This window comes from Dysidea avara, chromosome 8 (genome assembly GCF_963678975.1).
Source record: "Dysidea avara chromosome 8, odDysAvar1.4, whole genome shotgun sequence".
Taxonomy (NCBI): Eukaryota; Metazoa; Porifera; class Demospongiae; order Dictyoceratida; family Dysideidae; genus Dysidea; species Dysidea avara.
In genome coordinates, this window is record NC_089279.1 from 13,895,592 (window position 1) to 13,911,034 (window position 15,443).

Here is a 15,443-nt window from a genome sequence, read left to right on the forward strand (position 1 = left end):
CACTAATATGTGTTTTTATACACACAGATGAATTATTACATTAACAAACTCAGTTTACCTACTGGTATAGCCAAGACTGAAGCACTAAAAGAGAACCTTTTTGCTACAATAATTTGTACAGTAACTAATACTCCACTTATTATTGTGGGTGCACCAGGATCATCAAAAACACTTTCTTTCAACCTCACCATATCTAACCTTAAAGGACCTGAATCTAGAGAGTAATGTTTGGTTGTTGTGTTATAACATGTTCAGTTATGGTGTATCTTGCAGGGCACTTTTCCGTAACACTGAGGTGTTTAAGTCCTTGGATCCACACTACTATCAGTGTTCACGACGTACTACCTCAACAGAAATTGAGACAGTGTTCCAACGTGCTATAAACAGGCAACAAAGTCATGGTGGTTTTTCTATGCCTATACGATGTGGTAAATTTATACACATTTATGTGATACAGAACAATATCTGTTAGTCATATCAGAAATCATACATTGGTGTATAGTACATACATACATACATACTACATAGCACCTATGTGCATGAGTGATAGTTACAAATTTATTTTAGTTGTATTCATGGATGAAGCTGGCTTGCCTGAGGAAAGTCACGAATCATTAAAGGTTGTTTCTACTTGTATATGATTGTGTACATTGAATTAGCTGTTATCATACATAGGTGCTACATTATCACTTGGATCAACAAGAGGTTGCATTTGTTGGCATCACAAATCACGTCTTGGATGCAGCAAAAACTAACAGAGCTGTTAGTCTGTTTAGACCAACTGCTTCTCATGTAAATAAGTACCTATATATTGTTATGTAGATTTGTTTGTTGCTTTTTTTCTGTAGAAAGACTTAAAGACACTTGCTAAAGGTTGCCTTTGTCTGACCCCTAACAAACCACCACCAGATTTAGTACATGACATAAAAACAATTGTGAAGTTTTGTTCAGCTTATTATCAAGTCATGCAGGATAAGCGGTTAGTGTAAGGTTTACAGTTAAGAATACTGAAAATACTGTTACAAACTGATTTATTGTAAGTAGAGGTCCCACAGTGCTGATCCATACTCTAAGAGTGGTCTCACTAGACTTGTATAAACTACACATTTAGTTTCTGGAGAGCATTTATATAGGTTTTGTTTAATGAACTTTAGTGTTGTAATTGGTATTCTTGTGTTACCAATGTTTATGTTACACTGTAGGTTTGAAAATTTCTTTGGTTTAAGAGATTTTATTCATTTCATCAATTACATACGACGAAACCGTCAAGGTTCTGTAAATGCAACTATAGTATTGCGGTCATTGGAACGAAATTTTAATGGCAAAGAAGACTTTGAATATATTTGTTCTATCTTTTTGGACAAGGTAAGGTACTATTGTATTGCAATCAACTCTTGTAGTTTATTTTTATGACTACTTAAATTTACAGTGTTATGCAATATACATAATTGATGTGGTACTGTGACTGCATTGGATATGATATACAGATTTGCAGACTTCTTGTGTGTACAGATATATTACTCTTTACATTAGATCGGTGCTAGCTTAAATACTAGAGATAGTCCAAAGCAGAGAACCATTGTTGAAATTCTATGTGATAGTCTTGCTGATAAGCCATACAACAGTCAAACAAAACACAGATCATTAGATGATACTCAAAATGAAGTCCGTTACAAGTTGATCATTGATCCGAGTGAAGATGAGTCAATTACGAGACTTTTGTTTATGTTTGGTATACTAAAGTTTGAAAATACACGTACATTTATGTGCAGTGATTTCCCTGGAGATAGTCAACTCCAAAAGGTTATAATTATTATTACATGTACAAACATTATTTATGTGCAATTCAACAGATCAACACAATAGCTGCTATCAGGCATTCAGCCATTGAGGGTCACACAGTGATTATGAGTCAAACAGATGATATCCATGAAAGTTTCTATGATCTCTTCAACCAACACTTTCGTAGAATTGATGACCCTGAAGTTGGTCCTCGATACTTCACTAATATTGCTATTGGAGCTCACACCAAACCATCCAGAGTTCATGAAAATTTTCAGTGTATAGTAGTCATCAAGGAGTCAGAAATTAAGAATACTCCTGCTCCATTTTTGAACAGATTTGAAAAATATTATATATCACATAAGAACTTACTAGATTTGGTACTTAAAACTCTTCCACCTTGGGTAAAGATGATTGTGGATAGTGCTTGTAAAAAGGTTAGTTGGTATGTGCATAGTTGTTTACACAGGGATTGCTTATTATACAGGTTGATGACTTTTATACTCTACTTAATGGAAGTGCATTCTATGGTTCTGTTAATGAAACAGTTTGCTCTCTTCTTCTTAGTATTCTTCCTAGACCAGGACACAAATACAAGGAAGCACCAGAATCTTCATCTGTAGCTGATGCACCTACAAAGTTATCAAATACAGCACTACTCCTTCATACTTTACTGAAGTGTCTTCATGAGATGGGTGGATTTAGCTATATGGAGGTATGTAAATATCTGTAATTATTATAATATTTATTTCAATTTTACAATATTTTGTCATGTAGGATACAACAGAGGAACTAGAACATGATGCTAATAGTATTATTAAACTATTAGCAACTACAGGCTCTGAATTTGGTGGTGTAGCTTCAAAGCTGGACAATTCTGATCCCCATACCATATTAGAATGGGTTACAGAGGCACTTGACATATTATACTTAGAAGAGGAGGCTCCTAACATAAAAGATTTTGACAGTGGGAATGCTTATCATGTTCAAATACTTTCAGCTAGCAATGGAGCCTGTATGATGATTGCATTAATTACACAATGGTTGGTGAGGTTTATGTGTAAGAAACTGATGCAGTTGATGACACCAGAAGCATTGATATTAAAACGAAAGTAGGTTTGCAGTTATATGTGTAAGTGCGTACCTACATGAAACAATTTTCTTTTTTAGGAGTATACCAATTTCTCATTTAGAAGTTTATTTGAATTATCAGACCCATTTTAGTTTAAATCGACTGATCACTAACCACATCCAAATGCTTGATCAGTGGTAAGTTAACTGCAAGCTTTACTGTTGATGACAATCTTACATGTACCATACATAGTTCTGGACACAAAGTAGCCACAAAGCTAATTTGCTACACTCGATCTAGTTCATTAATTCATCAACTACCAACCATTTACCCAAGGCCTACACATTCTTCCACAGAAGAACTACAAAAGTCAAAGAAATGTATTGAAACATTGATATATGATAAGGTTCTTGATACAGAATTGTGACTGCTTGATTTACAATTTGACTTATAGGCAGAAAATTTATTTCTGTGTAAATTTTCTGGTGTTTCCTCTCAAACATCTTTTAAGCTGCAGTTGCAATCTTTCAAAGATTCTTCTCAGCAAACAGTGTTTGTTTTGGTAAAGTAGTTTATATTAAAACTGTGTAACTACACGTTATGTTATTGTAGATCATAAACATGAAAGAAACTGAACATCAAATTATAAATCATATTAGAATAATGATTGAAGAAGTAGATTTTTCTAATGGATTATCCAAGGTATGTAAAAGTGTCTACTATTTGTTTATCTTACCTTAACAATAGGTTTACAAAACTTATAGTTATATCACAGCTGGAGTAGAATATCTTAGTTATGGATCTTGTCCACATTATTGTATTCAGTAGTTGTTTGCCTAGTCTAGTTGATTTTTGTGGCTTCTTCACTGCAGTAAAGGGAAGAATAATGCTGGTTGTGTACTCAAAGTAATTTTGTGCCATACTAGTATATGAGTACATGTGTGGGGTGTGGATACATCATGAAATATTTACTCATCCACACACTATTCTATCCTTGTTGGCTTTAGTGAAGCCCAACCCAATTGGGGAAACGCCATCATCCAAGCCTGGCAACCGATTATGTGAATGCCCGCTTGCATCCCCTGCCACTAGAACATCCACTACCTCCTAGCTGATCAACATGTGCACAGTGTTGGGCAGTGGTGGATTTGGGGGGGGGGGGGGGGGGGGGCACAAGAGGTACGTGCCCCCCCTTCATCCCTTTAAAAAATGCATATAAGATTGAGATACTCTAATAGAGCAGTCAATCACTCGCCAATCATTCTAATAAAGCAGTCACAGTGTTCATGAGGAAGTGTAGCTTTACTATGAAGCTATGATGAGGATCTGAATAATATACTTTATAGTATATACACTTGGTAAAGGACAGCCATTATTGTTGTTGACCTTTTTTTTTTTTTTTTTGGTCTTCAACTATTCAGCAAAGTGCACCCCCCCCTTTCCAAACTCTGGATCTGCCCCTGTTGGGGGTAAGTAATGTGTTATGTAATAATTATTACTTTTGTGGTAACAAAGTAATATAACGAAATACGCTAAAGAAACAGGTAATATAACTCAAGTTACTTTACTTACAAATGTAACGCATTACTTAAGTAGTATAGTTACTGTAACGAGTCTGTTATTATGTAATATTATTACTACAATAACGAAGTTACTAATCTCGTTAGTTATCCACTGAGTAACGCTTAGCCACAACAAAGTAACGAGGCCTACTGAATGAAGCTTATTTACCAGCTTCTTACTTATAACCAAGATTTGCACATTGTCCAACAACGCAATCATGTCACGTGATAAAGTGGTAGTTTCACACGTGACGGCTTAAGGCTGTGGACACAAAGTAATATATTATGTAATATTATTATAGTTACTTTATTTTATGGGAAATATGTAACTGTAACTAAATATTTCAGTTGCAAGTAATATGTAATATTTAATTAGCTACTTTTAAAAAGTAACTTTCCCAACACTGCATGTGCACACATGCAAACTGTCTAGTTTTGCTAATACATGTATCAACACGATTAGTAATCTAACATTAGTTAGCTAATTAAATAAGTGTTGAAAACTGCACTCATACATCCACAGGCTCATACAATATCAAGTGTATGCACTGAGTCATCACTTTATGTAACTAGCCAGGTATTGTTCTGCACACCTTTCTAATAGTATCCTGGCTACCACTTGCAGCAGGATTCTAAGCATGCAATTGTTCCAGTGTGCAAATCAGATAGTCCCGCATGCCCACTTTGGCAGGTTCTGATATGAAAAATACGGTCTAAATAATGAATTAGAGCACCTCTTACTGATGACACAAAAAGCAGTCAACACAGACATTCTTCAGTGATAAAATAAGCCTAGGGTGCTAACCGCTATTCAAACTACAAGGCTTCGTTCATCTATGTATAAACAGTTTACCATGTCAGCAGTGTATATCAACTTTTACCCATGAAGGAACCTCTATACCCATACAGTAGATATGTTCTTTGAATAGTGTTTTCCACCTGCACAAATATATGACAAGCAGCACAGTGGTTCATTTTAGGTCCAATGTTAACACCTTTCTCTTCCAGAGAAGACAAATTGATGATCAACTTCTGGAATGCTCTTCAGTGAAATGCCTATTCAACTTACATAGTTGTACAGACTTGGATCCAGTGGACCCAGTACCCTGCTTTCAGACACCACATTCCCTGAGATCACTTGTGAGTGTTCAACAGAGCCTGCAAAGGCTATCTCCAGTTAAAGGCAAATCTGAAACCCTTCAATCCCATTAACAATGAAATTTTAAAATTGCTTGGACCAGGTGAAGAGTTAACAGCATGTCCCACTCCTGCAAGTATAATGGTGTCATGATCTCATGTATATTGAGGGAGTCTCACCAGCTGGGGGACATTAATATGCATAGTAACAATATTGGCCAAGTTATGTCTTGAGATTGGAGTGACCACTTCCTGTCAATGCTTGTCTGCTAAGCAACTTCCCAACAGCCATAGGAATAACCATAACATTGAGAAGTAAGATAATAAAGTAATTAAGGAAAGGTTTGGGCCTGTTGTGGTGGTTGCTCAGGTCATCTTTAGCTTTTAGAGGTTGGTATGAGTTTATTACAGTTTGAGCAATATGACTGATATCAATTGTAATTTGAAATTGCAGTGAACATTGACTAATGAGAATAACCCAAGTAAGTTGAGCCTGCAACTTAAATCACACTCAGTTTAGATTCGTCATTTAATAAGAATGGAGCCACATTCCCTTCCTCCACCTTGATAGTGTACCATTTACAGTGTATTGCTAGGTGGTTTCCACCACAGTTGCTACACACACGGATATGCCATCACCAAGGTTCCAGGTGTTGCAAATCTGACCTGATGGCTGTATTGGGGACAGTTCCTGGACTATTGATTCAACAGCCCACAGACAATTTGAGCACTCCTGCTCCTGTCCCCAAGTACGCAATCTTCTGTTCTATGTGTAGCAGCAAAGCACAGTGATAAGCTTTCCTGCTTGACCTTTTATGCATAGGACCTTTGATCAGGCTGTAACACCAATGGTGGCTGCTTGCATCTAGAATACTGGCCTAGACTACAAGCTGTCTATGAATCAAATCACCATGATCTGCATTTAACAGAATTTTTAGTGTGATGCACAAGCTTTAGCCTTCTTAGTGATATAGCAAATAATAAATAATCTTAATGAAAAATGGGAAGTTATGCTGTTAAGTACAGATTGAATGCAGAGAAAAACCCTGAATTCCAGGCTGTTTAGCTCCTCAGGCACTTGCCTAGACTGGAAGCTGTCCGTGGATCAAATCATCACCTGGACTGGGATTTTTTGCTGTACTGAACAGAGTTTTAGTGTTATGTTTCTTGACTCTTCCTTCTTAGGGGCCTTCTTGCAGGTCCCTAATGGTGTAGTATATAATAAAAACCATATCATAATTGGCCCAGCTCTTATATACTGTAGTATTCGATTTGTGCCGCACCCTTGAATAGTACCGCAGTGTGGTACTATTCGAAGGTCTTTATCCTTGTTTCTGAAAATAATTTTAATTGTACCACACCCTCGAATAGTACCGCACTATACTTTCATAATTACTCTTTACTAGTGCTCTCATACCTATAGTATTAATCTGCATCTCGATTTAAGGAAGCCACTGTCCTGGCAAAACTTAAACGGCTATCATGTAATCAAAATTCCGGATATTAGTTAGTAAATTGACCATGTATCACGAGGCATGACATGGTTGTGCTTCAAGGACTTGAGAGAAAGAAAGGTCCTGTATAGAAGGAGTAAGTAGCAATGTGTTGTGTATGTTTTATAAAACTGTAGTGTAGAATAGTTATAGCAGTGGCATGTTTAAACTATTAGTAGTACACCCTCGAATAATACCACAGTGCGGCACTATTTGAAGGGTTTTATCCTTATTTTTGGGCAGAAAAATAATAGTACCCCTGGGGCACAAATCAAGTAAATACGGTACATACCTCCAAAATCCTGGCCAATTTTGATGATCATACCCCCCTTGTCGATGCTGCCTCTCTCCATTAAAAATGCCATCCTCTTCCTTGACAAATCTGTACTCTGGGAGCAAGTTGCACATCTCTATTAATTCTCTCTGCTGTTATAGCCTCTCCTCCAACTCCAATGAGTAGAGAAAAGCTCTCCAATGCCTTCTTCATGAGTGTCATAATGTACCCTGCAACTCATCCACCCTCACCACACCTACCATCCCAGACCCACTCTCTGTATCTGTGGTCCTGGTTGCCCTCTTAAAGTGGCACCTTCTCTCCTCTCACCAGTCCTTGCCATATCACACAACACTGTAAAACTGCCATAGGATACTACCGTGCATGTCCATGCACCACTAAACTCTTTCATGTGAAACAGAGGACAGAGAATCCATAGCCAGTGCAACAGCCATCTGAAACAGGAACAAAATGTTTGGCTTTGTTCAAGATCTCTGTTGCATGAATCTTCGCTTCCTTGCGATGAAAGATTAGGATCTTAACCTGCAACATTACAGAAAATCGTAAAATTGTTTGAATAACCATTGGCTGAGGTTCAGTACATTGAGAGCAAACATTTAGTGCACACCATTTCTCCCATACAGGTATAGCTATCTTAGATTTGACGAAGCTTTATGCACTTGCAATTGGTCCTACTTCTCTTTTGACAACCTTCAACATCACCATACTTGATAAACTTGCTAGATAAGTACATAGTCTCATGCCACAATTTGTGCCCATTTAATCAGTTAAAATATTAGTGACGCTAATAATTTTTATTTGGCAATTTTGTGAGCATCTGTCAAATCGCCAAATTTAATTCCACGCCAAAATACATTATATCATGTATCAACCCTGATTAATCCTCCATGACTTATTTTATATAATAGTGTTTTTGTACGGTCAGTGCATGTGTAATATGTTAGCTTCCAGTATAATGTGTCTGTGAGTTTGTTTTCAATGACAGAAACTCTTCGTACTTCTACTGCACTTTCCTCCAACAATGTTCTATGAGCCATGTTATCCAGCATTATTCCTGTATGGTTGGGATCACTACTACCTGGACACTATAAGTCAGTCTAAACAACTTCCTGTTATGGATGTCACTGATCAAGCTAAGCCAACATCTCTTGTTGATATCAGGTAAGATAATGATAATGACAATTTTACTCAGATACACAGTGGTTATCATAGGTATGCTATGCACCAAGTATTCATCATTCACTTTTATTTTAACCCTATGATATATGCTACTATATACACAGAGTAAAATGTCCTACTCCTGTGTACCCCTATTTATTTATTTGTTTATTTATTTATTTGCAAGACCCTCGTCTGTTTCTATGAAAGTAAAAAGTAAAATTTTACAAGGTAATATTGTGCGCAGAAGAAGCACACATAGCTACATCACAAAATCTTTTGAACCTGCTTAAGATGAGTTCTATTTCTATACAAACTGAAGTGTTAGATACCTGTGAATGTTTGGTTGAAGAATGGTATTGATTTGTTTTCTTGCATATTAGGAAATGGTTTAGACAGTCTTGCTTATCTACACCGGAAACAACTCCAACAACAACACCAGAAGATTCAATGTGCACAGATCTTCTAGTATTATTGACTAAGTCAGAGAGTCTTCAAGTAGTTGCCTCCAGGTGCTATCCACACTATTATCTCCATAAGCATATATAATTTTCAATTTTAGAATTTTGCTTACTATTGATTTTGCTCAACTCTCACTTGAAGCATTACCCAGTATTGCTGCTAAATACACCTACCTAAAACAGCTTCTTGTTGATAAAAAAGTGGGTGGTATTCTTTGCAGCAAGTTCAGGTTAGTCACCATTAACAGCAACCTTCCATCTGTATGTTTATATTTCACATTTCTAGATCATACTGGAAGCCATTAGTTATAGGTAACCATCTTGAACAAGCTGCAAGCTTTGCCAAAAGCAGAGAATCTACTCTGAGCATATCTGACTCTGTATGTCTGTGTGTATAGTGTAGTAGTGCATGCTAATACAACAATGTGTGTGCTTGTAGGTGGACTCAGCATACAAGACATCTTTCTTCAACTTCATAGCCTACATGATTTATGAGATCAGTAGGAGTCGTGGTCTTGAATTGTTGTTTAGTAGTCATTGTGATGATGCTACACTGGATTTGTTCCTGAAGTTGCTCGATGTCTACCCTGTTCCCAAGTTATCAGAAATAAAGGTGAGTTCTTTCTTCACTGGTAGTACATAGTATTAAATTTTCATCTTCTTTTGTAGGCTTTTAATAATACTTGGGATTGCCGTATGCATGCTATTAGCAAACCCACCTACATTTCTCAGTTCCCATTATTCAGAGATGTGTCTGCATACATTAATAACATGATTCAACAGAATATTGACAAGTCTAATGAGAATGTTGATATTTTACAAGAAAGTAACACTTCCAATGGTACTGCTGGTATGTTCATTGCAGCCGCTTACAATGGAAACCAACACTAGTCATGTACACATTTTACCTTATGTCTCACTAAGTACACAATTATAGTATGTAACTACAAGTAATTAACAAGGAGTGTTATTAAATCCTCATACTGTTCATGCAGTTTTCCACAGGGCCAGTGAAAATTTGTCTATAAGTGTTGTTGACTTGTAAGTGCTTTGGAAGATAAATTCAAACCTACATTTAAGTAGCTGTGTGCATGCATTTTAATTTCCCTATACCTCAAACTATGTATGGTTGAACTCACATCATTTAAGTCTTTTTCCCCCATTATTGGGATCACACTATTGCCATCATGTATCCATTTATGTTTTGTCCTGTAGGTTTATTAAGTAAAGAGCAGTTGTTGAAGAAACTGTACAGCTCTATACATGATGAAATTTCTGAAGCTGTGAAAGATGATATAATGGTTAGTACATAGTCTAGGTATCACTGTGAATACATGTACATATAGATGTGTATCACTATTCGCCTTAAATGAACAGCAATATCCTTGTTACCACAAAAGCAGCTTATAATTGCACTGCTGCTCTAGTTTGCTACAATAGTTTACATAAACTTGGTGTGGCAGGTTATATAGAGCTGGTACCAGTTGCATTGTTTCGCCAGTTATTTTGCCGGCAGTAGAGGCTTCTGAGAATGTTACATGCATTTAATTAGACGAAAAACCTAAGAAAGCAAAAAACATCCGTACTCTTAGTCAACAATTGCAACCACAGTGCTGCAGCTACTCACCTGCATTAATTTCTTCCTTATAAACGCCAACTGAAGTGAAGAAGAAACCAAAGCTGAAACCGACCTTAACCCCAATGCTAATAACTTACTTGTTGCGTGCCCTAAAGTAAGTACAAGACTTGATGCAAACTACTGGCCATGTGCCCTAAAGTCAAATACTCAGGGCACACTACTAGACGTGGCACCAATTCTGGCACAATAGCTGTCCGTGCTTGTTGACTGCATGGTACAGGCACAATATTCACTATGTATTGTATAAAATATAAGTTACTGTCATTTTGGTAATACAACAAAATCACAATGCAATATCCTTTAAGTTGGTGATTAGACAAGAAAACTGTCCTTGCATAGTACTTTGTAACTTTGTCTACAAACAAAATAAATTGTCTTTACTTTCATATTTCAAATATTGTTTAGTGTGAACCATTATTCGAACATTGCATGCTATTATGTATAGATTGCTTTATATGGTAATACAGTGGAACCTGTTAATCAGGACACTTGGTAATGGTCCCAAAGTATCCTTTAGCATGAAAACTGACCTGGAAAATCAGGACACCTTGATAATCAGGACACTTTGGTTGGTCCCAAGGTGTCCTTAATACACAGGTTTCACTGTACTGTAGTAGACATTTGGTCTTTTTGAATTTCAGGTTGGAGAAAAGCATGTGATTGCTGTTGCAGTTAAGGAGATGCAAAATGATGAAGAAATGTGGCAAAAATATTACAATGAATTTGTCAGTCAGTACCTGCACATGTCTGCTGCCCCAGACAGTATAGAACACAAGTTGTTGCGTTTAACATTTGATGATGCACTAAGCAGCTACAGTGAAATGAAAGCTATTGCAATACATTGTTACATGTACCTCTATCAACTAGACTTGGCTAAAGTTGTAGCATTACTGAAACCATTGAAACAACTCAAAGTTGTGAAAGATGAAAATTCAGTGTATCCAGATGATCCTGAACAATCTATTGTTTTCACATCTCAAGCAGTACAAGGGACTAACATTTCTAAATTTATTGTAGATTCATTATTTGTTGCACTGATCAACATTTTGTACCATAATGGTGAAAAACTGGATCTTCTTCAAGAATGGTACAGCTCTTATCGAGACTTGGTTAGTTGTCACAGCTTGTATGCACCACTTAAGGTTGCAGGATAGTGAGAGACTGTGAAGCAAAAATTTTATTATGTTGGGCTTGGTGTTGTTGTGTTGTGTATCCGCTGGTATCAGGTTAAAATTGTGGGAAATAATAGCATGCTGACTGGACAGGTACAAGGTACAAGAAAACACATGTAATAGTACAAGATAACATAGAAACAACACACTTAGCAACTGACGCACCTGTAGGCGCATGTGTAGTTTTGCTCATTAATGGTGATATTTTCCTGAACCAAAAATCAGGCTGTCAAACATGTTGTTAACATTTTGTATAAACAAACAACCAGTTTGGCTTCTTGTCTAGGTCCTGACAGAGCTGTTTGTGAAAATAATGTTTCTAGTGCTTTAAGTATGAATTTAAAAATTAATTTTGTGACCCAGTGGCAGATCGAAACCCCCTTTTAAATTTAGCTCAGTGGCAGTATAAGTACATAAACATTGTTGTCCTAACAATTTGTCATAGCGAACAACTATATGTACCACTGTATTTCAGTAGCATGCATGCAGTTGCACTTAACTAACACCATTTATAGCTATTAAACCCTCAGCAACACTTCGCTTTTCATCTCCAACTGCATTGAAAGTGATTGTGATACTCTAATAGAGCAGTCAAGTAACTACTCTAATAGAGCATTTAAAGCTACAGCTTGTAGTCACCATATTTGCTCTATAGCTAGCTATAGTATTTACAGTTTAAAGCATTGGATTTATTGTAATTACTGACTAAAATTAGCCTAAAATCTGATCTCAGTGCTTCTAAAATATCAAAAAGTTCTGGAGAAATGTAATCAAATGCCTTATTCAGCTATGCCAACTTTCAAAAAATCCCTTTTAAAGATCCTAGATCTGCCACTGTGACCACAGTGTCTTGTTTTAAATGGTATTGTTACCATATTTCAGCAATTATACACATTATTTACAAATCACCTTATGTCGCTAAAGTCTTTGAGCAGGCTGTAGGACCAGGTGTCCTACAGACCTTCAGCACTTGTGCTGTAAAGCATTAATAAATAAAATAAATAAATAAAAATCCTCTGGTCAGTCCCTCACAGGTGATGTTCTTCAAACCTTAGAATTGTTTGTAAGTTCTCATGGTTCTTCATTGGTCTGATTTTTGGTTCATGGTTTTCACTAATTGGCATGGGGACAATTCATGTTTCCATAGCAATATTTGAGTTCCATGTCAATTAATGAGAAGTTCTGCACAAATATTTGGTAATCATGGATTAAGAAAAATCAAAACCCAAAAGAAAAACAGAGCACCTCCTCAATATATGTACGGTCCAAAATTTTTGGCCCAAAATTGAGTCACCAGCGTATGTAGACTGTACCATCAATTTTGAAAGGCATAAGTGGCTAAGACTATCAGCTATGAATTCTTGATAACTAGTATTGATGCTTATAATCTTTGAACTGTATTATTGTGAAATATATCTATATCGTGTATATTGTATATTAATATTTAGCCATCTGTTTTACTCCTTGTAGATGTCCATGAGTCTATTGAAGCACACAACAAGTACAGTTTTGATGGATCATGTAAAAGCTAAATATCATATCATGGAAACAACGTTTACGATTCTGCAACTATTTGACCACGTAAATGACATCACAGAAGATTGTGCTTGTGTAGTTGCTATGAACTTGTGCAATAAATTTTTTGGTAATAATTTTCAGGTATGTTTTAGCACACGGAATGTGTTAAGGTTACATATATTTGAGTATTAGCTTTTCATCCCCACCCATATTGTCATTTTTTGTACTATGTATATTAACGACCCAATGGTGGCTGAATGGAGTTACAGTATTTAGAATTTTACAAAACTGGTCCAAATTGTACACCAGGTAAAATCAAACTAACATCACCATAGGATGCTACACTGTCATAGTAATAGGTTTGACTTCCAGCATTACTCAAGGCTGGTTTAACAGACATCTTTTCTGGGTGGTGTGGTGTGCTCGATTGGCAGTTTCTGGCTTTTTGAAGGACTTGGCTTGGAAAGAATCAGTGGTTTGCTGGTGGGTGGTCAGATATTGTTGGCCAAGCATTTTTTCTGCTGATTTTGCTGCATATCAGCTACTAAGAAGCCAGAACAGCCCTGTAATCCCATGTCTGGACTTCAGTCGTGGTCTGCCTCCATTATAAGTCTATCTCTTGCCCACCCCACCCCTTTGTGAACACTCATGATACTACTGTACTTCACTCGTCCAACTGCCCAGATTTTCTATCTTATTTGGCGGGAAACTCTACAAGCAGCTACATGTAATGGAAGTGATATAAAAAGTAATAGATTCATACATCTTTTGTGTAATTTCATATGTGCACTTGCTATCCTCGGATTCTTTAAAATCATTTATTTTGTTTAAAATCATTTATTTTGAGACTTCTAATGTGCAATTTGGAATGTTTTTCGAAAATCCAGTCACATATTATGTTTAGTTGCTAGAATAAGGAATATTACACTCTGAGTCATGTGAGCTATCTAAATCAGCTCTCTATACTCATCCTTGAGTTATTAAACGTGTATAAGGTTCAGCTCAACATGTACATATGTAATCTAGTTTTTATTGTACAGCTCAAAATCTGGGACCCAGCTCTTGTTTCTGTTGCTACAGCATTGGACTTTTTACATTTATGTCTTATGTTCTGTGCTTCTGTGCTAATACTTTTTTAAAGTAAATGACAGAGAAATGAATTAATTGTCATATAGTTTTTCTTTTCATGTAGCTTAAAAGTGACATATCACTAAACTTGGAGAATATAATAAACTTCATTGATGTTGCTCTAGCTAGTCCACAGTTTGACCAGATCAAAAAGCAGCAACTACATCTACACATCATTGATGGTTTGTTTACCCAATTCTTCCCTGAGTGTGATGATTCATCCTCCATCCATGGATCTGAGGGGTTTAGTTATTGCAAAACAGATGTGGAGTTCTTTGTGAAGTTTGCCAATGATAAAATGCCTCCTGTAGAAGACATCTCACCAGACAACTTGAAAGAGAAAACCCACAATTGTGTCAGTCTATCTAAATTCAAGTTTCATTTAGACAAAATTCTTTGTAGAGGATGGAGTAAAGGCGAAGACCTTTTAAAGCCATTAAATTTATATAAAACTGAAGTACGTTTGTATACACACTTTGTGTTAATAAGCTATAGTTATTATGCATATGTATGTTTGTCCCCTTAGGTTTGTATTTTAATTGGAGGTACTCTTTTGAGCAAATGCAAAGAAACTATTCCAAGTGACTATGTACCACCTTATCTTCAGCAAACTCAAGAAGAAAAAGTACGACTACTTGAATAAATTATTTTGTATTGAACTTCATGTATACCACAATAGAATCCATTGATGCAGCAGAAACTAGCACATCTTTACTTTTATGTTGTATTGGAGAGACTGCAGTCCTGTCAGCAAAGCCCTTCACAGTCGATGTCATTGTTGAAAACAATTGATAAGGTATAGTCACAGTTTCTGTGATGCTGTCATGTATATAATTTGCTTCTTTAGAAACTGTCCAAAACAGACAGCAATGCAGACAAAATAATATTGCACATTGAAAGGCAGGCAGTGATGGAAGTAGTGCTTCAAGTTATTGTAAATAGTTTTGATATCGATGATCAAGTTGGGATGAAGAATGTACGTTTGATTTGTTTGCTGTATTGATTATACATTTATCAACATGGCAC

At 36.3% G+C, this 15,443-nt stretch overlaps 1 protein-coding gene across 1 annotated transcript in view; it reads left to right on the top strand.

Annotated features, from left to right (window-relative positions):
* The window catches only part of LOC136263016 (uncharacterized), a 128,442-nt gene that overhangs the window by 97,962 nt on the left and 15,037 nt on the right, over positions 1-15,443 (top strand). Inside the window, exons 45-71 of the mRNA XM_066057455.1 lie at positions 28-221; positions 274-428; positions 568-620; positions 676-792; positions 849-979; positions 1,203-1,365; positions 1,534-1,803; positions 1,854-2,219; positions 2,270-2,497; positions 2,560-2,894; positions 2,953-3,051; positions 3,107-3,260; positions 3,309-3,416; positions 3,467-3,556; positions 8,327-8,502; positions 8,883-9,011; positions 9,062-9,190; positions 9,247-9,340; positions 9,400-9,573; positions 9,630-9,810; positions 10,176-10,261; positions 11,241-11,708; positions 13,242-13,430; positions 14,482-14,874; positions 14,944-15,042; positions 15,097-15,213; positions 15,265-15,393. Of these exons, the coding sequence (XP_065913527.1) occupies positions 28-221; positions 274-428; positions 568-620; positions 676-792; positions 849-979; positions 1,203-1,365; positions 1,534-1,803; positions 1,854-2,219; positions 2,270-2,497; positions 2,560-2,894; positions 2,953-3,051; positions 3,107-3,260; positions 3,309-3,416; positions 3,467-3,556; positions 8,327-8,502; positions 8,883-9,011; positions 9,062-9,190; positions 9,247-9,340; positions 9,400-9,573; positions 9,630-9,810; positions 10,176-10,261; positions 11,241-11,708; positions 13,242-13,430; positions 14,482-14,874; positions 14,944-15,042; positions 15,097-15,213; positions 15,265-15,393 (4,827 nt within the window). The remainder of the gene's footprint in view (positions 1-27; positions 222-273; positions 429-567; positions 621-675; positions 793-848; positions 980-1,202; positions 1,366-1,533; positions 1,804-1,853; positions 2,220-2,269; positions 2,498-2,559; positions 2,895-2,952; positions 3,052-3,106; positions 3,261-3,308; positions 3,417-3,466; positions 3,557-8,326; positions 8,503-8,882; positions 9,012-9,061; positions 9,191-9,246; positions 9,341-9,399; positions 9,574-9,629; positions 9,811-10,175; positions 10,262-11,240; positions 11,709-13,241; positions 13,431-14,481; positions 14,875-14,943; positions 15,043-15,096; positions 15,214-15,264; positions 15,394-15,443) is intronic.